The 22,530-nt window shown below is 33.4% G+C and overlaps 5 protein-coding genes and 1 pseudogene across 9 annotated transcripts; 4 read left to right on the top strand and 2 right to left on the bottom strand.

Moving 5' to 3' along the window:
* The first annotated feature begins 4,794 nt into the window (after positions 1-4,794).
* Positions 4,795-6,437, top strand: LOC126675118 (protein FAR1-RELATED SEQUENCE 5-like). Its single transcript, XM_056105081.1, has 2 exons — positions 4,795-5,969; positions 6,080-6,437. The coding sequence occupies exons 1-2, from the start codon at positions 4,795-4,797 to the stop codon at positions 6,435-6,437; spliced, it is 1,533 nt and encodes a 510-aa protein (XP_055961056.1).
* Positions 6,438-8,057: 1,620 nt separating this feature from the next.
* Positions 8,058-12,813, top strand: LOC126674630 (uncharacterized). The gene is made up of 3 exons (XM_050369110.2): positions 8,058-9,832; positions 10,491-10,918; positions 11,946-12,813. The coding sequence occupies exons 1-3, from the start codon at positions 8,986-8,988 to the stop codon at positions 12,711-12,713; spliced, it is 2,043 nt and encodes a 680-aa protein (XP_050225067.1). The 5' UTR covers positions 8,058-8,985; the 3' UTR covers positions 12,714-12,813.
* A 28-nt stretch (positions 12,814-12,841) lies between these two features.
* LOC126672863 (pentatricopeptide repeat-containing protein At5g39980, chloroplastic-like) lies at positions 12,842-14,244 on the top strand (annotated as a pseudogene).
* LOC130015321 (uncharacterized) lies at positions 14,217-15,914 on the top strand. Of its 2 annotated transcripts, none has more exons than XM_056105164.1 (2): positions 14,217-14,288; positions 15,020-15,914. In XM_056105164.1, the coding sequence occupies exon 2, from the start codon at positions 15,388-15,390 to the stop codon at positions 15,787-15,789; it is 402 nt and encodes a 133-aa protein (XP_055961139.1). In that variant the 5' UTR covers positions 14,217-14,288; positions 15,020-15,387; the 3' UTR covers positions 15,790-15,914. The 2 variants fall into 2 exon arrangements, with proteins under 2 accessions (XP_055961139.1, XP_055961138.1); XM_056105163.1 differs by lacking the exon at positions 14,217-14,288 and adding an exon at positions 14,302-14,937.
* Positions 15,915-16,056: 142 nt separating this feature from the next.
* LOC126674632 (glycine-rich RNA-binding protein blt801) lies at positions 16,057-19,190 on the bottom strand. Its single transcript, XM_050369111.2, has 5 exons — positions 19,082-19,190; positions 18,671-18,816; positions 18,486-18,554; positions 18,227-18,333; positions 16,057-16,877 (listed from the first exon to the last, which is right to left on the bottom strand). Exons 2-5 carry the CDS (start codon positions 18,801-18,803, stop codon positions 16,311-16,313), a joined length of 876 nt encoding a protein of 291 aa, XP_050225068.1. The 5' UTR covers positions 18,804-18,816; positions 19,082-19,190; the 3' UTR covers positions 16,057-16,310.
* A 548-nt stretch (positions 19,191-19,738) lies between these two features.
* LOC126674633 (glycine-rich RNA-binding protein 3, mitochondrial-like) lies at positions 19,739-22,285 on the bottom strand. 4 transcript variants are annotated; one of them, XM_050369113.2, is made up of 5 exons: positions 22,053-22,285; positions 21,666-21,820; positions 21,477-21,545; positions 21,153-21,259; positions 19,739-20,043 (listed from the first exon to the last, which is right to left on the bottom strand). In XM_050369113.2, exons 2-5 carry the CDS (start codon positions 21,805-21,807, stop codon positions 19,855-19,857), a joined length of 507 nt encoding a protein of 168 aa, XP_050225070.1. In that variant the 5' UTR covers positions 21,808-21,820; positions 22,053-22,285; the 3' UTR covers positions 19,739-19,854. The 4 variants fall into 4 exon arrangements, with proteins under 4 accessions (XP_050225070.1, XP_050225069.1, XP_050225073.1 ...); XM_050369112.2 differs by having other exon boundaries at positions 22,079-22,280; XM_050369116.2 differs by having other exon boundaries at positions 21,644-21,820; positions 22,053-22,278.
* Between the last annotated feature and the right edge of the window lie 245 nt (positions 22,286-22,530).

The raw sequence follows: 22,530 nt of genomic DNA, 5'->3' as shown, positions 1-22,530 counted from the left end.
TAAATCGTGGGTTTGCCCCACGATTATTGATAATGGTGAAGGCACGTTCCCGATTATCCCGGGTAGTGGGTGTCAGGGAACGGAGTGGATGAGGTCGCCTAGATGGCAGACCGGGATGAGTCCGCCCGAGACAGACATGGGCGATGGGAGATTTGGAGGCTCGTTGGGCGAGCATAGCATTCGTTAGGCGATGCTTGGAGTTCGAATATTATTAGGTCGGTATCAATGTATCCTTTCTGTTTTTCATCTCCCTACATGGGATAGTTTGGCGTTCTTTCCGGTATCTCCGGCGTTCTCCGAAATTTTTGACATTTTGCGGCCCTTCTGAGCATCTTTCGACGTTTTCCGGCATTCTCCAACACTTTCGGCATTCTCCAACACTTTCGGCATTCTCCGGCCTTTTTAGACATCTCCGGCATACTCCGGCAAAGTTGGAAGACTATATTATAAATTTATATGTTTACAACTTATTTAGTTTTTAGATTTATTATAGATCTAGAAATTTTTATTGTAATTGTTTTAAAGTCATGTCACTATTCAAAGATTTGGTCCAGTTCTGATAATTTGCACATGTACAAGCTACTTTTTATTAATTTACATAATTTTACAAAGCTACTCTGTTTAGAACACCTTTTATTTAAATTCTTGTAAATGCCCCTTTTATGTGGGCCTTTTCTTATATGAGTAAGATTGATAGTCCCACCCAAATTCATTTATTTTGGAGCAAATAACTCTAAAAACTCTTCACATTTATTATAATTTATATTTTAATATTTTTATTGAAAATTTAAACGATTTGATATTTCAGTTTTAATTCTGTCAATAATTAAGGATTTCTGTTAGTTCCGTTAATAATTTGATATTTAATTTCAAACGATTCAATTACGTTAACGATTTGGTACCTCACTTTCAATTATGTTAACGATTTGGCACCTCATTTTCAAATGATTTGGTACCTCACATTTAATTCTGTCAACGATTTGGTACCTATATTTAATAGAAGGTTGTAAGTGTTTGTAAAATTAAAAATGAGGTGTCAAATCGTTTGATTTTCAAATAAGAAGTGCCAAATTATGAATTATGACATATATGGAAGGACCTTAGAGTATTTTATTTTATTTTATGTGATTGTGATCGATGTTTGAAAAATTGAACTAATCAATATAGCCACTGGGTCATTATTCAACCAGTTCTACCGGTTAAATAAAATATAATGAAGAAGAAAGAGAGAAAGAGAGGAAAAAATGTCAATTGTCACTTAAAAGTAAAAAAATATTGTTAAAATAAAATAATAATAAAAGATAAATACAGTTATAATATAAATAGGTGTTAGAGTAAAAAATAAAAACATTAAAATAGTGAGTTATTTTTTTTATCTTTTTTTTTTCTTACTGAGATAGGAATTCACAGTATTTTGAAAAATAGAGTATTTATCTTAATTCTTTGAATTATATGGGCGAACAAACTGCTCTTCTGGATAACCAAAATCATTAGTGTAACTCTCTGTCTCTTTAAAAAATTTCTCTCCCTTCTCTTTAAACAACTTCCTCTCTAAATTTTTTTCTCTTGAAGGGTGGGAGGAGGTGATTATCCGATTTCAATCGGAAATCACCCCCCCTCCATCCATAAAAATTTAGTTTTTTTATAAATTTAGATTTTACTTCAATAAATTTATCTATTTGATCGTTTTTTTGGTGTGATTTTTAGTGCTTTTAGGCTTGAAGGCTATGGTGTGTTTTTTTAGATTTCTCAAGAATTTCTAGTGATTGTTCAAATTTCATAGTCAACTTCTTGTAGATCTAATTTTTTTTGGATGGGTGTTATTCTAACTTTTTAGAATTTCATTGAAAATGAGGATTGGAAATACTAAGTTTTAACGGATCAAGCGGATTGCCGGTCAAATCGGAAGGACAAATCGAAAACCCGCTCCAACAGAACTTCGCTCCTAAGTTCTCGTTCGGTCCTTAATGCGGAATCGATGTTTAGATTTGTCTAATTTTAATTTATATTATGTTTGTATCTTGGGTTGTTTGTTAGTGTTTTAGATTAAAATTGAGAAATTATATATTAGCTTTGTTATATGACTTTTTAATTATAATTTATTCTTCATCAATAAATTCTAACTTTGATAAAAAAAAAAATTGCTCTTCTAGAAGTCTTTCTTTAACTATCCATGATTATATACCAATAAATTAAATTATTATGAAAAATAGAATTATCATTGGAAAATGCATTTCATGTTAATCACTTGAATAATCATTTAGTTAAAGTGTCACATCCACCGGTTAATAAAATTAAAATAGCTTAACAAAAATTTCTAAAATGAATTTTTTCAATAGTAGTTATTGAAGGTTAAAAAAACTACTAATAATTTTTTTTTGGTAAGTCCATCCGGTTTTCAAGGCTTCACCCTGACTAATCCGGATCCGACCCGCGTCGCGCACCTGGCATGGTGGGTGAGTCTGCTAGTAGGAATTTTCTACATTCACAAGGACTCGAACTCGAGACATTACTTAAGCAATACCAAGCCGCTTACCACTTAGACCAACTCCCATTGGTAAACTACTAATAATTTTTAAAAAAACTTTAATTGAACATTTAAGTTAGAGCTTTTAAAAAGTAAAAGTTAAAAATCCAATCGAGAAGCGGAACCAAACGCCCATTAAAACTATAATATCTATTTAATCACTTTAGCCACTTGGCTTGTAAAGATTGGTAGCTAAGTTAGTTGTGAGTTGGATATTCATTTTTGTCTATGTCTATTACCAAACATTATAAACTATAATTGTATGTTTCTTGTTGTCAATATAGGATAATGGGCGATCAAATCTAAGGTCTCAATCTACTTTCTCTTAATATCTACATCCCAATTTACTCATTCATTTGTTATTACTATCTGGATTTAAATACAAATACAAAATCATAATTTGTTCTATAAACAAAGGTAATCTTTAATATTTTTATTATTAAAATAAGCTCATACTTATATGGATAAAGCCACTATTGTTTTTAATAATGTTCTATAGTACATTTTATGCATTCTTCTAATCTAATTGATTTCAGCTAACTCTATAAAATCAATTAAAAAATATAATAAAAGTTGTAGATCAAATGCATTTAATCCTCTTAATAATATTATTGAAAGTGACACTTGACAGCTTGTAAAATATCATCAACCATTCCCTTTCACATTTATGTATTTTTAATTGAATTTTTTATTTTATTTTTCCATTTTATTTTTAAATTGAAATTCATAAATGAATTATACATTAAAAAAACTAAACGTATCAATTAGTTCGGAATTACAGTTCAAATAGTTTAGACGTTGAACAGTAAATTTATTGAAATTATGTATATTTAATTTCATAATTTGTAATTTATTGAAAAAATACTAAAATTTTATTTATTTGTTTATCAAAAAAAGAAAATCGAAATTTAACTCCAAGATGTATTTGAGTTAATAAAGCGTTCTCCTAATTTAAATGAATTCACGGATTCCAAACCATATTCATCTATACGAAAAGTTAAAAATACAGTTTTATAGTTGAACCCGTTCAGAAAATCTCATAGGACTATATTAAAAAAAGAACAAAATTTTCCTGCAATAGTCAATTGCAGGAGTTCCTACAATATTGTTCCAGAGATGGCCACGTTGCAATAGAAAATGGTTAATAGAAATGGTTAAATAACCATTTACTCCATTTACTAAGCTGAATAATTAACCATATTTTGTAAGATTCTAGAAGTACGTGACTCACAAGACTTATAAATTAATCAACCATTATTCACGTGCTATTTTTCTTCTATTGATTTAACTTCCAATTTTAATTAGGATACATGATTTTGAATTCTATTAAAACACTCTAACTTACACATTCCAAACTAAAAATCACCTCTATTTAAAGCAGTGTTTTTCATCGTTAAATATATAAAGAAATTCAGGTATTAAATTATTTAATTTTATGCTAGTCTTTTTTTTCAGCAACAAAAAGATATTGAATTGTTATCATATGATGCAGATTATTCATATTTTTATCGGCTTTTGAAGCAACTTGTCAAGCAAACAATTATTAAATTGAAAGTCAAGCATTGAAAAACGGATAATTATAGTTCTTTATTTATTATTTATTTATAATTAATAAATTAAAATCTTTACATCTGTTATGTTTGAATCACATGTAAAGATTTTATTTTTTTATACATAATTAGATCATTACTTAATACTTTTAAATTTAAACAATTCATAAAAATTAAATCACGATATAAAAGTTTAGCTAAAAAATTTCAGTTTTAAGATGGAGAAAGAATTTTTATATCCATCAATTCATGCACATCAATTTTTTATAGTTAGAATGCCTTGTTTCTGTTTTGTTTTGTCGAATTGTAATCCTTGAAATATGTTTTAATGTGTCCTCTCATTAGTAAATTGACCTGCATCATTAATTTCTTCATTGGGTAATATTTTTTCTTTTTAAAATGATATAATCTATAAATTATTAACTTAATGTTTGTATTTTTTTTTACTTTAAACATATTTGTGTGTTATTACTGTTTTAATATTTTATATATTTTTATCATTATCTTTTATTTACTTAACTTTTTAATTCAGTTCAAAAATATTATTATGTTTATTTTAAATAGTATCCAACTATTTTATATGTGACCTAAAATTTGTGAGAAAACAGATTTCTTATAAAACTATTTGAAAAATACTTAAAAGTGTTAAATAAAAAATTTAAGTCACATAATTAGTTAATGATTTAAAATTGATATGCTATCTTTTTCATCAGATTTATGGATATCGAGGAGCCATGTATTGGCATGAAATTTGACAATGAAGAGAATGTGTATACTTTTTATAAAAGTTATGCTCATAAACTTGGATTTAGCATAAGAAAACAATATGTGCAGCGTGTGGATGGACAAATTAAAAGAAGAACGTTTTGTTGTTCAAAACAAGGTCAAAAAGGAGTTGACAAAAGATCCGAACAAGTGAAATTTGAGCATCCAATTTCCCGAGTCAATTGTTTAGCACATATGACGTGTCAACTAAAATCGAACGGTATGTTTGAAGTTATTTCTTTTAATGCAGAGCATAGTCATGAACTTACTCCTACACCAATGAAACACATGTTAAGATCACAAAGACAAATCACATCAGCCCATAAAGCTGTTGCTGATGATGCTGCAAAAGCTGGATTATCTACTAAGTCCACTATTGATTTACTAACTTCACAAAGTGGAGGTCGTGAATTTAATGGATTTTTAGATAGTGATTTCAGAAATTATATGTCTGCCAAGCGTAGAACAGAAATGATTAAAGGAGATGGTCATGCTATTATGGATTATTTTCATAAGATGCAATTACAAGATCCTTCTTATTTCTATTTGGTGCAACTTGATGATGATGATAATTCCATATTAAATGTGTTCTGGGCAGATGGGAGATCAATTATCGATTACCAACATTTTGGAGATGTTTTATGTTTTGATACAACTTATAGAACAAATGAGTATGCTAGGCCATTTGCTCCATTTGTTGGTATTAATCAACATAAAAAAAGTATAATTTTTGGTGCAGCTTTACTATATGATGAAACAATGTCATCATTTAAATGGTTGTTTGAGACTTTTCTCAGTGCAATGTCTGGCAAGCATCTCAGGACAATATTGACAGATCAGTGCCCCGCAATGGCCAAGGCAATTGAAGAAGTATTTTCTGAAGCTCATCATCGATTATGTGTGTGGCATATTTATCAGAATGCTGCTAAAAATTTAAGTCATGTTTTTCATTCATCGAAACAATTTGCATACGATTTTAGCTCTTGTGTATATGATTATGAAAAGGAAGACAAATGGCTTCAAGCTTGGGATGATATGCTTAATAAGTATATGCTTACTGATAATAAATGGTGCAATGGAATTTTTGAAGTAAGGAAAAAATGGGCTATGGTATATGGACGACATATGTTTACAACTGATATGATGAGCACTCAGCGAAGTGAGTCAATGAATTATGTCCTAAAAAATACTTGGATGCAAAGAATAACTTTGTGCATTTTTTTGATAATTATAACAGGTTGTTGTCAAATAAACGATATGAGGAGTTGTTAATAGAATTCAAAATGAGAGAAAGGGTTCCAGTTTTACAAGCTGACGTAGAGATGTTAAGACATGCCTCAAAAGTATACACTCCGGCGGTGTTTAAGATGTTTCAAGATGAATACATGAAGATTTTAGATTGTATTATGTACAAAGTTGACAAGTCTGAACATATTACAAGTTATAAAGTCCAATGTGGTAGAAAAGATCAAGAACATTTGGTCACATCAGAAGCATCAACACAATCAGTTAAGTGTAGTTGTATGAAATTTACTTTTGTGGGAATCTTATGCACACATACTTTGAAAATCCTTGATAAGAAAAATATCAAATAAATTCCACCACAATACATCTTGAAGAGATGGACAAGAGATGCAAAGATTGGAATGCTTGAGGATAATTATAACATTGCAGTTGGAAGTAGTCCACAAGAGTAAATTGGAAAAAGGTATTCATCTTTGAGTCATAATTTTCGAGAAATATTGACACTTGCATCAGAAAGTGAGAATATGTACGAGCATGCATGTGAAGATTTCAAGAAATTATTGAAAGACTTACAAGAAATGAAGGTAAATAATATTCCATCTAGTCTGTCCAATTCAAAAGATGACAAAACATCTTCTCCTGTTATATGCGAAGTCAAGAAAACAACAACTGTTGGGCGTCCAAGTAATAGGATAAAAGGTGTTTTAGAAAGAAGAAAAAAATTTAAACGGCAATCCAAATCACAGGTAATTTTTATATATAAAATATAAAATTGTTTTATATAAATTTTATGTTTTAAACTTGTGTTTTTATGTTAAATTGTTATCTATATTTTAACAGGAGGACGGCATAGATTCTATTAACAAGTCCAAAAAAAAAGAAAAAAGATGGCAAACATATTGATGTAAGAAATATATAATATTATATCACTGTTTTATGAAATAAATTTTTATTTTGTAATTGAATATATTTTTAGGATGAATGCGTCAATTATGTTCAAGAAGATTTGGATGTCGAGTTACAAGTATTGGAAAATACTACTCAAGTACGTGTATATTTGTGATATTATTTTAAGTTTTATAAATTTATAATTTGAATAAATTTATATTTTATTTTTATTTGAAGGAATCAAGTGGAAAATATTTATCTGAAGACTTTATTACTACTCAAGAGATAATAAAAAGCTCACCACAAAATGATTGTTCTTATACATTTTCCAATCAAAATCAATTCTCGTATACTCAGCTTCTTCAAGTGATTTATCATTTAAAGAATTAAATTTTTCATATAATTTGTTTATATATATTTATATTTATAATTTTTTTGCAGGATGCAATTGCAGAATCTAAGAAGAATGGATTGAATAAATTTTAAAATAAAATTCTATTTTATTGTTTTTTGACTTATTTTATATTTATTTTTAATTAATTTACATTCAAACGCAAAACTATTCTCTGCCTTAATTTATTTTTACGATCATAAATTTATTTATTAATTTTATGTTAATAATACAATAAACATTGAGTGTTAAAAATTGTCTAATTATTAAAAGGTGATGTTAATAATTTTAAAATAGTATAAAAGTCTGGTTAATTGTATCTTTTAATATTACTGAGAACAATATTTTCTAATATAAATAATAACTTAAAATAAAAAAATCAAAGAACATCATCTTTGTTGAGTCACGTTACGTGATTTCAAAATTTTATAAAATCTGATTAATTATCCGGCTCAATACATGGATTAAATGGTTACTTAACCATTTCTATAAATTCTATTAACCATTTTCTATTGCAACGTGGCCATCTCTAAGACAATGTTGCAGGAACTCCTACAATAACATTTGCAGGAAAATTTTGTTCTTAAAAAAATATTAAAACTTTTTTTTTATAAATCAAAAAACATTAAAACTTTTAAAAGGGATAATATTAGGTTTTTGCCTTCGGACAGGATGGTAAAAGCCGGCTTACGCATTGGGTGGCAGTGAAGATAATGTTAACGTATGGGTCTTGTTATTAGTTTCAAAGAACAAGATTTATAATTACTATTCAGCACCAACGATAACAAAAACAAGGCCACCAAACCCAACCTCTGTGTCCGAAAATTGGGTCATTTTTAGGTTTTAGTTCTCCTTCTCAACTACTATTAGTTTACATACTATCACAAAGCTTCCATCTTTTACTAGTATTAGCATTACACTTTCTGGTTTTTGGTGTTCCGGTCATTTCCATTGAAGGGTTTTGTACTTCTCAAGCTGTTATCAATTGGGTACTCATTCTTTTTTATATCTTATGCTCAAGCTGGTTACTTTTTTGTTCTTTTTTTATTTGGTTATGTGAATAAGGTTGTGTTGAGTGATGGGAATTGGTTGTTTTATGTGATTTGTATGGTGCTAAAAAGTTGGAAGTGAATGCTGTTTGGATTGATGCTATACACTCTCGGTTGTACTGATTCTTTCCTTTTTTTGTTATTGTAAAATGGGATTGTGCTTGAATTGGTGAATTTGGAATGTTGGTTGAGGAGGAAGGGGTTTTTATTTGAATCAATTTGGAATTTAGATTGAGGAAGGCAGCATTGGATTGCTCCTATTTCAATTGTTTAGTCGTGTTGTGTTTTCTATTGCATTCGCGGTATCATTGTTGCTACCGGGTATTTGTATTGAAACAAAAAGTTTTGGGAGCAGTGAGAAAGAAAAAATATTGTATTTTGCTGTACCAGAAAAAAGCTCTCATATTTGAGTAGGGTTTTAGGGTTTTCGGTTTTGGATGTTTTACTTCAGGAATAGCTTTCTGCATTAGTATTGATGGCAATTGATGCCTTGAGTTTTTTACTAGTTGAAATTGCTACAAAGAGGAAACTTTGTGCTGTAGAATTTGGTTAGTTTTTGCTGGAGAAGAAATGGACTTGTGGGTTGTTGGAGCAGCAGCTGCCGCTGGATATGTTGCTAAGTATTGGAAAAATGTTTCGAGAGAGAGGGATGGTTTATCAGGCTGCAAATCTGAAATACATGAAAACCCCGCTAGTCCCATACGCAGATTGGCTCAGAAAAAGAAAGTAAAAGAGGACAGTAACACTGATGCAGGTGAAAGATTGTCCAATATGTACTGGCTGCACAGTTCCTCAGAAGCAGAGAGTTCTTCTAATAATTATGTTGAAATGGCTGAAATTTCGGATACTTGTGATGAAAGAAATGTACTTTCCTTATCATGCCTGCCACCTGAAATCACCATGGATGAGAACCTAAATGAAAATGAAGGTGAAAATGGACGACATGGTAATATGGGTGACACATTTTGTAGGCCGTGTATTAGTGAAATGGATTCTTGTTATAGGTCTAGAAAGAAAACAAGCTCTCTTAGGACAAAACACAGACATGGCCGTTTTATCAAACCTTTGAATTCCTTAGAAAGTTGCCTAATGGCTCAGTTATACAAGGAACATACGCACATGGAGGAGTACGTGCCTAGCGCTTTTCCATCACCATCCGCAAAAAGGAGGCCGCTGCTTGTTACTGATGGGAACCGAGTTATTAATAGGCTATATGGTGGTTCTCTTACTGCGTGCATTGGTACAGATGACTACAGGCTGCAAAAGGATGAAAATGTGTGTGGGGTTCCTCCATTACCAAAAATCAGCAAACTAGATGTCCCTTATAAGATAAATTCTAAAACAAGAGAAGTGCACAATGGAGGATTCAATAGTTCATGCAAAGTGGGCGGTGGAGGACTCTTTCGTTCTCAAACAGGTATATTTCGAGCTTGCTTCTCAACCTAGCGCAACAAGTTCTGTTTGCATGTAAAGTTTTAGGGAATTATTGCAATGCTATGCCATCTTATGAATTCACAAATACATCTTTTCTTATAATCTCATTGTCAGAAACATTTATGAACTCATGATTTCGGAACCACAGGCAGTTGCATAATTTCCAAAAATATCATTTTACGTCTCTCTTTGAAACTATCATTTATTTTTTTCTCTTTATAAAGAAAAATGATAAATTATAGACATATTGAACTCTTCATAGAAGTGTAAACTTGCATTTTAGCTCTTTTTAATTATACCAACTTTCAGATTGAATAAATTTTGAAACTATTACGTTTGCCACATTCTTATTACCAAATATGTTCCCTCCTCTCATCAGTAGCTCTATATTACTAATGTAAATGGTTTTCAAGAAAATTTCTAACTATAGATATATATTGCTACTATGCACATATCTGTGTGCATTTTTGGATATTTTGCATTCTACTTATGTACGCTCTAATTTGTCGACCATGGCACATTTTGGATACTTTTCATGTATTGTGATGGGTTTCTTGCATCTGAATACTTGCATCTATTTTTGGATCATCCACTTTTGACTAAGTATAACCTAAATCATGGCATTATGCTTCTCCCATCAGGTTCACCAAACCGAACGTATTTGTTTTGTTTGGGTATATCTGTTGGCATAGCCTCTTCTCTCCTAGCTAGCAGAAGAGAAGTAGGTGAATTGCAAGATCTGTTGAAGCAGACAGAGAACTTGGTTCAAGATCTACAAGATGAACTTGAGATGAAAGATTCATTGACAGTGAAAGAGCTAGCTGATGAGAATTATGAATCGCTGGATACATGTGAGAACTCCTTGCTCGCTAAGGCGCTGAACCCACTCCTTTCCTATCATAGTGTCAATATTTTGGCAAACAATGATGACAGAGAATCAAAATCTGAGAAAGCTGAAGAGGATTCAGGAGACATGAGTAAAATTGAAGCAGAGCTTGAAGCTGAACTTGAGAGGTTGGGACTAAACATGAACAATGGTATGGAAAGAAGATTGTCCAATCTTGTTGAGGTAAAACTTCTTTATATTGCTGAATTTGCTTGGGTGTTTTCCGCCTCATAGAACTCGGAGTCATATCTGAAAGTTCATGCGGCATCATGGTTCAGCATCATTTATTCTCCATTCCATATGCTAAGTAAAAATTAAACTAGATGCCAAAGCTCAATATAAGTAAGCAAAAGTAAGTTTTTTTTTCCATTTAAAATACACATGTAAAATAACAAATTTTTTGCAATAAGTTTATGAATGTCCTCATGATTTTAATTTAGGAATCGACCGCATTGGCTTTATGATAATCGGAAGAGTCTAGCAGAGGATAATATGGGGATATGCCTAATTTTATTTCTGGTTCTTGTCTCATTTTTGCGTTTGGAGTATATCAGAGTGGAATTTTGTCATGCTGCTAGGTTTAAAGTTGTCTTTTATCTAGATTAACATCAATCCTTTTAGGTTTTCAAATGTGGAAATTGTATAATAAATGTCGCCATTGGTTCTCATTCTACATATTTATCTTGAGAAGAACCCTTTCAAGTGAATAAGCAAATACCATTATTATTTATTAACCCCAAAAGCATGCCTTTTCTCTCTCATAATTTCTTCTCCTAAATGATCTTGTTTATTGGATGATCTAGTGAACTAATGTACTAAACTATAGTTGAATTGTTCAGTTAGGTATATCAATTTATATACAATTCATGAATGGCATCATAGCAGATAAGATTAACTGTAATATTTATAGCTAATGTGAACTCTCTCTTTCTTTATCGTTTATAGAATCCTACATAAATATATCTAGGTGACTTGATATGAACAACTTGTTTTTGCTACATCGAAAGTTCTTAAAGTATAGGATGTTACTTGGTCTGAATTCACGATTACGGACCTCGTCTCTTGCATCATGAGCTAATACTTGACTACTAGGATATGAGCCTAATGAAACTCCACATAGCGGTACACAGTGAATCCAATGCATATTGATGTTGATTGCTTTTTGAGAGTTTATTCCAAGTTTTTCTGATAGATTCTAAATTTCATGCAGCTGGACCCAGACTTTGTGGCAGATTTTGCACAAGGTGAATTGAAGGTTGACATAGTCAATAGGCGAGTCGTTGGTCAACCCGAGTTGGATCGTGATAAAAGTGGCACTCCAACAGTTGAGAATGGAAATTATGCAGTTTCACCCCGAGAATTGAGTTTGCGTCTGCATGAAGTTATCGAATCCCAACTCGAAGAGCGTATAAACCAGCTTGAAGTAGCACTTCAAAACAGTCAGATGAAAGTGAAACTTGCGGAATCTGAACATAAGATTATGTGGAGGAAAATGTCGAGGGATGAACTAAGATACTCATCGGGTGAAGAAAGTCCAATAACGGAACAAGATTTCAATTCCACATCCCAGCCTTTGGTTATGAATTTATCAGGGGAAGCTCTAGATGCTTACAACGAAGCTTATGAAGAACTAATGAAGATAAACGAGTCAGAGGATGATGATTCGCCATCTACATTGTATGAAAATAGCCACGAAACGAGCATACCTTCGTATAATCAAAATGGTTCCGCTACTCGTGTCGCAAACAATAACAAAAGACTGTCAAGAGAATCATATGTTGATCAGTTGAAGGTAGCGATAGAGCATAGCCCTGGAATTCGGAAGTTGCTCTATGAGGGTACGAGTGAGGATGAAAACAGCAGTAGTGATGGTGAGATGGAGAAGCAATTGATAAAGCAAATTGTGGAGAAGACCAGGAAAGGGTCTCCGGTAGTGTTAAATGCACAAAGGGTGTTGTTGTCCATGGATAAGAAATGAACATTCTATTGAAACAACATAAAATTTTTGCAGTGTATAGATGACATAGCATTAACAATTGATCTCATATAATTGTTTATCTAATTTATTACCTCTAAAAGCTTGTCTTTCAAGGCCCCAATCACTAGTTTGTGATTGTTGTCGCATTATTAACCTTATCCCATTCAAATTTGAATATTCTCTCTAAATGCATATTGAAGAGGATAAAACAAACAAAAAATAATTACTGTAAAAGAAATTTAATTGAGCTTTTGAGGAAGTTGTGTGATTATTCTAAGGCTATTTCGATTTTTATGAGGCTTAAGAGAAGCGGGATTATGCCGGATTTAGTTGCCTATAATTCTACGATCAATGTATTTGGTAAAGCTAGGCTGTTTAGAGAGGCAAGATTGTTGGTTAAGGAGATGAGAGAGGTTGGTGTTATGCCTGATACTGTTAGTTATTCGACGTTATTGACTGTTTATTTTGATAGTTTATTTTGATAATGAGAACTTTGTTGAGGAGTTATCTGTTTTTTCTGAGATGAATGAAGTTAAGTGTCCGTTTGGTTTAACGACGTGTAATGTTATGGTTGATGTTTGCGGACAGCTTCATATGGCTAAAGAAGCTGATAGGTTGTCTTGGAGTATGAGGAAGATGGGGATTGAACTAAATGTTGTTAGTTATAATACCCTTTTGAAGGTTTCTGGCGAGGCTCAACTTTTCGGGGAGGCTATTCATTTATTTCGGTTGATGCAGAGGAAACAGATTGAGCAAAATGTTGTTACATATAATATTATGATTAACATTTATGGAAAGTCGTTTGAGCATGAAAAGGCTACAAATCTTGTGCAAGAGATGCAGAAACGAGGAATTGATGCGAATGCTATTACATACTCGACAATCATTTCTGTTTGGGGTAAATCCGGGAAATTGGATAGAGCAGCAATGTTATTTCACAAGCTGAGGAGTTCAGGGGTTGAGATTGATCAAGTTCTTTATCAAACAATGATTGTTGCATACGAGAGGGAAGGTCTGGTTGCTCATGCGAAACGTATGCTTCAAGAGCTCAAATGCCCTCATAATATACCAAGAGGGACTGCCATCAAAATTCTTGCTAGAGCCGGGTATTTCGTCAGGCTTTTGATGTCGGAGATGTGAAGGATATACCCGTATTTGGATGCATGATTGATCTTTTCTCAAGGAACAAAAGACCTGCCAACGTTGTCGAGGTTTTCGAGAATATGAGGGAAGCTGGCTGGATTTCACCCTGATTCTAATGTGATCGCTCACGTCCTGAATGCGTACGGGAAGTTGAAGGAATTTGAGAAGGCGGATTCTGTATATCAAGAAATGCTGGAAGAAGAGTGTTTTTCCAGATGAAGTTCACTTTCAGATGCTCAGCCTCTAATGTGCAAGAAAAGATTTTGTAATGGTGGAATCTCATTTTGAAAAACTGGATTCTGATCCTAACATTAACAAAAAGGAGTTACATCTTGTTGCTGCAAGCATATATGACAGAGTGAAGCTGAACTTGAGAGGTTGGGACTAAACACGAACAATGGTATGGAAAGAAGATTGTCCAACCTTGTTGAGGTAAAACTTCTTTATATTGCTGAATTTGCTGTTTCGTTTTTGCCTCCTCGTAGATCTCGGGATCATAACTGAGAGTTGATGTGCATGGTTCAGCATCATTTATTCTCTATTCCACTCGCTAAGTAAATTTAAACTAGAATGTGTAGGCTCTGAATTTGCTTTATTGTAAAGCAAATTTAAACTATAAGAATTTAACTGAAAATCATATTTCTACTCATTTACTATTTTGAAATAGAAAACCAATAATTTGTTGGATGCCAAAGCTCAATATCAAGAAAGCAAAAAAAGGTTAATTGTTTAATAACAGGTTTTTTGCAATAAGTTTATGACTGTCCACATGAATACTTGCATACCAGGGATATAGCTTGTTTTCTATTAGTATTAAATATGTTATATAAGATTGGTTTAACTATCTCTTCTGTTATCGTTTATAGAATCCTACGTATAGATATCTACGTGACTTGATATGCAATTTTTCTGTTACATCAGAAGTTCTTAAAGTATAGGATGTTACCGATCTTAATTCACAACTGCTGACCTCTCGTCTCTTGCATTATGTGCTAACTCTTTTTTGTTTTTTTGAATTCTTATGAGTTAGCAGTTGACTACTAGGATATGAGCCTAATGAAACTCCACATACCGTTACACAGTGAGTTGAATGCATATTGGTGTTGATTGCTTTTTGAGGATTTATTGTAGGTTTCTTTTGACAGGGCTTAAATTTCATGCAGCTGGACCCAGACTTTGTGGCAGATTTTGCACAAGGTGTATTGAAAGTTGAAATAGTCAATAGGCGAGCTGTCTGTCAACCCGAGTTGGATCGAGATAAAGAAGGTACTCCAACAGCTGAGAGTAGAAATTATGCAGTTTCACCCTGAGAATTGAGCTTGCGTCTGCATGAAGTTATTGAATCCCAACTTGAAGAGCGCATGAACAAGCTTGAAGTTGCAATTCAAAACAGTCAGAGGAAAGTCGGAATCTGAACATAAGATTATGTGGAGGAAAATGTCGAGGGATGAGCTAAGATACTCATCCGACATCCGGTGAAGAAAGTCCAATAACTGAAGACAATTTCAATTCCACATCCCAACCTCTGGTTATGAATTTATCAGGCAAAGCTCTAGATGTGTACAACAAAGCTTACGAAGAGCTAATGAAGATAAATGAGTCGAAAGAAGATGATTCATCGCCATCGGCAGTTTATGAAAACAGCCACGAAATGAGCATTTATCTGTACAATCAAGAGGGTCAAAGTGGTGCAGCAAATGGTTCTGCTACTCGTATGGCAAACAATAATAAAGGAGTATCAAGAGAATCGTTTATTGGTCAGTTTAATGTAGCAATAGAGCATAGCCCCGGAATTCGGAAGTTGTTCTGTCAGGGAATGAGTCAGGATGAAAACAGCAATGGCGATGGTGTGACAGAGAAGCAATTGATAAAGCAAAATTGTGGAGAAGACCAGGAAAGGCTCTCCAGTAGTGTTAAATTCACATTCAATTGAAAGAACATAAAGTTTTGCAGTGCACAAATATTTATAGATTGACATAGCATTAGGAATTCATCTCCTATACTTATGATATTCTAATTTCTGAGAACTAAAGCACTCTACGAGACTACCATTCACTAGTTCCTGATATGACAAACTGATCAATTTGATACCAAAATGCCATTAAAATTAAATCAACTTTTAATCCTTCTGAAAAAAAAAAACAAAAGAATTCAGTGAACGACCTCATGTTGCAGCTTTAAAGCCACTTTCGAGCAAAAATTTAAAGAAAATGAATGACAATAAGCCATTATAAGGCTAGGAAACACTTGTACATGCAGCTATAATTATTTCTAACAAAATCCTTTGCTTGTCATAGATACCAGACTAGAAGTTCACTTCACAGCACCAAATTGATAAATGATGCGAACTGTTTAGAAACAAAGAAAGAAAGAAATAAAAAGTAAACAAAGAGTTTTCTGCTTTAAACATTAATCAAAGCACAATATATGCTTTCCATCAACAAAAGCATTCCATCACGCCCTTTTGGCAAAGTCATCAGTCTCGTCATCGTCCTTATCTTGATCAGAACCGGCTTCACCAAATGCATTACCACTACTACTAGGCGGCTGTCCCAATCCAGAATCTCCACCAAACCCACCGCTTGTATTACCGAGACCAAAGTTATCACTGCCACCACCAGCACCGAATGCACTAGGGTTTTCACTTGCAGCATTAGCACCACCGCTGCCATAATTAAAAGTGCCACCGCCTCCAGTACTAGCACTGTCAAAATTGTTTCCACCACCATAGCCAACATTTCCACCGCTGCTAGTATTTCCACCACCATAATTATTGTTATAACCTTCCCCACCAGAAGTGCCATAGCCTCCACCAGCAGCACCATAGCCTCCACCACTTCCGTATCCTCCACCACCGCCCCCATAGCCTCCACCACCGCCTCCGTAGCCTCCACCACCATAGCCACCACCTCCATAGCCGCCTCCGCCATAGCCTCCGTCACCACCACCAAAGCCTCCGCCAAAATTATTACGAGGTCTTTCATTTGCATAATTCACCTTTACACGGCGACCATGAAGATCCTGCAGGCAGAAGCATATCAATATACAAGCTACAAGCTCCAAACAGTTAAAACTAACAAAGACATGCCATGATGACAACATAAAAATTTGCATAATACCAACCTGAAAATAACAAAATAAGTCGCACATTTGTTAACACAACAAAGAAACAGTATGCCATATTAATTTTCTAACAGAAGCTACAATCTGAATAACAAAAACCATGAATACAGGCAAGTTTATGCAACTGACAAGTGATCAAGTTTACGAAGACAGATAATATAATACTTCTAGTAAATGCAACAATTAGTAGATGATTTCTACATAAAGAAAAACAAAATGCCATTATATTATTGAATCCCCAAAATCAACAATTCATCAATCAGATCAACAAATATTCATTAATCAATGAGCCTTAACTGATCAATTATTTGCAAAATTTAGAGCTTGACCACCCAACAATTTGCAATGTTACCGTGTTTATTATATCAAGCTTTCCAAAAGAAACACATAGGAGTACAGTAACATTATGTTTTGAAGCTCAAAGAAAAATGAATCTAATATGGAAAGGTGCAGGTGAGATTAATATACAGGGAATCTAATGTAATTTAGCTAAAACTGAACTAGGAGTGAAAGGGAACGGCTGATCATAAATGGTGCCATCAGATTTATAAAAGAATACACTAAGGAATACATAATATTTTAGCTGTGGCATCACCACAATGCAGAGAGAGTAGCTTTAGACGAACTTGAGAAGCAGATAACATAATATTTAGATAAGAAAATATATCACACATATAACTTGTCCCACAAGCACTTCATTCACAGACTTAAACTGATATAAGATAGAAATGATTGGCTATAACTTCAAAATACTGATAGAAACTATACACATCTCTGTAAAACAAAAAACCAGTTGAGAAATTACACAAAATCACTAACATATGAATTATCCTAAGAGCGCACTCAAAACAAATCAATAAATCTAAAGGGCAAAAGAAGAGAGGCGCTGACAGCAGGCATAAGCAAGCACCTTGCACAAAAACAAAGACATCTGAAGTTCACAAGATAAAATATTGGATTTCTCATCCACTCAAATGGGTCGTTCACTCAAACATACATACCTACAGCTTTAAATATAAATTAAGAAAATCAAAAACTATTGCTATTGCCAGTCTCCCATCTCTGCATTTGTTTTTAAGTTGGAATTATCCATGTCTGCAAGTACATAGAGAAACATGGTCCTAGAAAACAATCACAATTCAGTATTTTTCTTTTCATAACTCTGAACATCACTTCACTTATATCTACTTCATCTACCACCAGAACATAAACACAGAAATCAGAGAGGAAAGGGAGGTCAGTATTACCTGTCCATCCAAGGCCTGGATGGAACTAGAGGCTTCCTCACTGGAGGTGAAAGTAACAAAAGCAAATCCTCTAGATCTACCAGTTTCACGATCCATAATGACTCTAGCTGCAATGTAAACAAGCACACTTACCCTCAGAACTTGAAAATCTACCGAACAGATAAAATTAATAAACAACTACTATCACGCACCACCTTTACAAACCCTGGCATATTCACTTGGAAATTTCAAAGGTAAAAAGAGTGAGCGAGTTCAATACCTTCAATGACTTCACCATATTTGCTGAAAGCCTCTCTCAAACTTTGGTCATCAGTTTGATAAGATATACCTGCAAACCAAATTAAATTAAACAAACAAACAAACAAACAATCAAGCGATAAATAACCACACAAGCTCACAAAAGCCAGACACGCAGACTCAAAAAATTCAAAATCGGGTAGCTACCTCCAACGAAAACTTTCGAGGACGACAAACGCACTGCTTGATATAAGGAAGGCATGGAGGATACAGAAACTTCATTGATCTGCTTGGTAACTGTCTGCCTCAATATATTCCCAACTTTACTGAGAAAAGCCATTGCAAATAACAACCTATACACCCAAACAGCAACAAAAAGCAAACATCACCATAAAGAATAGTATAAATAACAATCAGAAATCACAGTTCATATAAATAAACACATGGCCTAACAAAAATATTAATCAAAACATAAGAAATGATCATAGTTTGAAACTTTCGAAGCTCGACCAAACAAACCCTAGCGAAAACAAGAATTTATAAATTGTAACGATTCGAACAGAATTAAACTGAAATAAAAGAAAGTTTGATTCGAAAAGGAAAAGGTTAAAAGCAAACCCTAGATTTTGATTCTTGGAATGAGTTCAATTCAGAGCTGTGAGTGAGGAGAGAGAGCGAGAAAGAAAGTGACTAAAACCCTATTTTTCGAAATGGGGTTTATGTTAGGGTAAAGACGGGAGAAGGGTTATAACAAATGAGGAATCGAATGTGCACCGTTGGATTACGGATTAATGTTAGGATTTTTGTGTGGAGATTACTCGTGTCGTTCTGTGAATGGAACTGTGTTTTCGTGTTTGTGACCGACGAGTGAAGCTTTTTTTCTCTTGTAATAGGAAGGAAAATATCCTACGAGCACTGAATCTGACCATTAGAAAACTAAGCCCAGAATCATGGCCCATGTGTATGGAAGTAAGAGCCAATGCTAGCCCAACAGGCCAATACCAACCCATCATGGCCCATGGTTTTATAAGTTCGATTCGTATTTCTTCAAGAAAAAAATACAAAATTCATTCCATTTCTAACAATCTGAAGATTTAGGCAAGGGTGTGATTTTTTTTTTTAAAGATAATGTGATGAGTGAGATGCTATTTATTTAAAAAAAAAATTATCAATCAAGAAGTTGCCAAATTATATTTCTAACTGAAAAAGAACGAAATATTAAGTTGGATTTCTTATTCATTAAATTGATTGAACTTTATTACTTTGCTCAGCTCATAATCATAGAATATTTTTAATTTTTACTATTAGAATGATGTCTTTTTTTTCATAATTCTCACAATAGCTACAATACAATAGCATACACCTAGAACATGTTGTTCATGGAAATTGCCTCATTTTGGTTTAAGAGGAGGTATACATTTTTTTGTTATTGAATTTGGAACGGAAGCTGTCACACCCTGCTTGGCCAAATCCCCAGCGTTGTCCTTGCCGCTACTGTAGCCTCCGCGACCATGACCTCTTACAGTACCAGGAGCTTTATCAGTTGCATAGCAAACCCTTACGCAGCCGATATGAAGATTCTGGAGATAGAGGCATGATTGCAGTTGAAACTTGTATGAAAACTTAAATTAGGAGTTCATCATAGAAGACATGTAAGGGTGACCAAGTGTTACCCCTTGCAGACTGTGCATCAAGTAAACAAATACGCTGAAACAGAAAATAGATACCAAAATAGAAAATGGAGAAACCATATCTTTTTTATAAAAATAGCTTATAAATATAGAGTTTCAAAGTTTTATAAGTATTTTTTTGAAACTAAAACGAAGCTAGAAACCTAGGACTAAGGAGTTCCTGTGCAATATAGCCTGCAAACCAACCTGGATAAATGACATCAACTATTTGCATTTTGCAAGCCTTTGAAGCAACAATCTTGTGCATTTATTTCCATATATGAGAACTATGATTCGGTAACAGGTTGCATATACATGTAAAATTTAAAGGAGTAACCACATATAAAATTCCATAAAGCAAATAACGGTTTCAAATACATGCCTTATATTATCGTCCAGATCAATTATTCTTTCTTCTTTACTCTTTTTACAAATTTCAGCCTAAAAAATAATTTACCTAAATTACTATCAACCTTAGAAGAGACGGCAGTATCAACTAAGGATGCAAGTAGCAGTTATCCTAGCAGAAGAGCACAAGTTTGTCAACATGATGTGATGGTGGTTATGTAGGTTCAGCAACTAGGGAATCTGCAGAACTTTCTAGTTGTAAGGCAGATCATGCAGTATGGGTATTTGTAGAGTAGTTGGTGTCTAATTATGGGATTTTAAGTTGGAGAAAAACAAAAAGCCTTAGCAGTGGAAAGATATGGTGAGAGACACACGACATTGCAATTTCATAAACCTCAGTGTTAATTCAGAAACTCAAACTAGTATCAGAGAAAAACAAAATCCCATCAACTGATAGTTGTATATGATGCAGAGTCATAATCTTTTCCAGCAAAAGACTGTAGTTCACATATTCCAACAATTGGTAGCATATCAATGGTCCAGTTTGCAAAATTTAGAGAGTCAATGCCAACCGAGACCGGTTATGCAAATAAAAAATAGATACTATATGCGCACTTAGTAATCTAGACAAGCATATGCGTGCGCACACAAATACAAGGAGCAAACATTACCTTCCCATTCAAGGAGTCAATGGCATTAGCGGCTGACTCTGAATCACCAAAAGTAACAAAACCAAATCCTTTAGATTTACCAGTTTCACGCTGTGTAATAACTCTTGCTGCAACATAGATCAAGTAAATCAGAACATTACTGAGCAGATGCAATATTTTATATAACTTTAAAATATATGCACACATTATACAGGAGGAACTCATGCTAGATCCTCACACAGTTGCCACACCATATAAACATGAGCATGAGTCACAGACATTAAGACGAGGGCAATTTTGCTTGGAACTCAAAAAACTAATACTACGGCGACCCAAATTAAATACCTTCAACAACCGAACCGTATTTACTAAAAGCTTTTTTCAGGTCATCACCATTTGTTTTACCAGAAATACCTGCAAAACCAAGTTCAGTAAAAGTCAAAATCGAGCCACACATAATAGCAATATTAGCAAATAGACAATGGCACATGAGCTCAAACACAAACACATACACAAATCAACGGAGAGAACCACCTCCGACAAAAACTTTAGTGGACGACATGCACCGTACTGGTCGACATAATGATGGGCGGGTGGATGATGCATAAAGTTCATTAATGATCTGCTTACTAAATGTCTGCCTCATTATATTTCCAAGTTTACCAAGAATAGCCATTGCAACAACCAACCTAAACAAATAAAATAATGCTAGGTTACATACTTTGTAATAAATCAACATTTAACATAAATTTAGAACATTGATTTCCCAAATCAGCATTACAAACAATGATAAACTGAACCAAAAATCACTGAAGAAATGGTTATAAATCACAAAGAGAATCAATTAAACTTAATAAAAATGGAACTAAAAATAAATTCAACAAGACTAAAATTAAAGCTGCACAACATAAGAAAAAGTACTGGAATTAATGGAATCATCTCAGTACTTGCTATACTTGAGTTACACGATCCCTTTCTCTGGTTCAGGCTCTGTGGAGAGTGGGTGACTAAAACCTTGTTTTTTGAACGATGGAGGGTTTTATGAACGTGCATATGAGCCGTTGGATTAGAGGATTGACTGAGGGTTTAAACATTTGCAAACGTGTCACCTTATGAGGGGGTTGTGTTTTGGTGTTTGTAACGGACAGGTATCTGTGAATAGCTCAGCTCCACCATTAACGAATAAAGGATCAATTGAACTCCTCAACTTGGCAAGAAATATTAAAAATGTCCATGTTGGTAAAAATGAATCAATTCAATCCATAATTACTGTCAAATCGTATCAAATCACCTTTCTCTCACTATCACCCCTCAGATTGAAACACACTCTCTAATAGTTAATGGTAAAAGTTTAAAATGGTCTTTAATTTTTATTCCTTATAAAAGTTAAATTAATTAT

The sequence above is a fragment of the Mercurialis annua genome, linkage group LG3 (genome assembly GCF_937616625.2).
Source record: "Mercurialis annua linkage group LG3, ddMerAnnu1.2, whole genome shotgun sequence".
NCBI lineage: Eukaryota > Viridiplantae > Streptophyta > Magnoliopsida > Malpighiales > Euphorbiaceae > Mercurialis > Mercurialis annua.
This window is presented reverse-complemented; position numbering and strand designations above follow the sequence as displayed.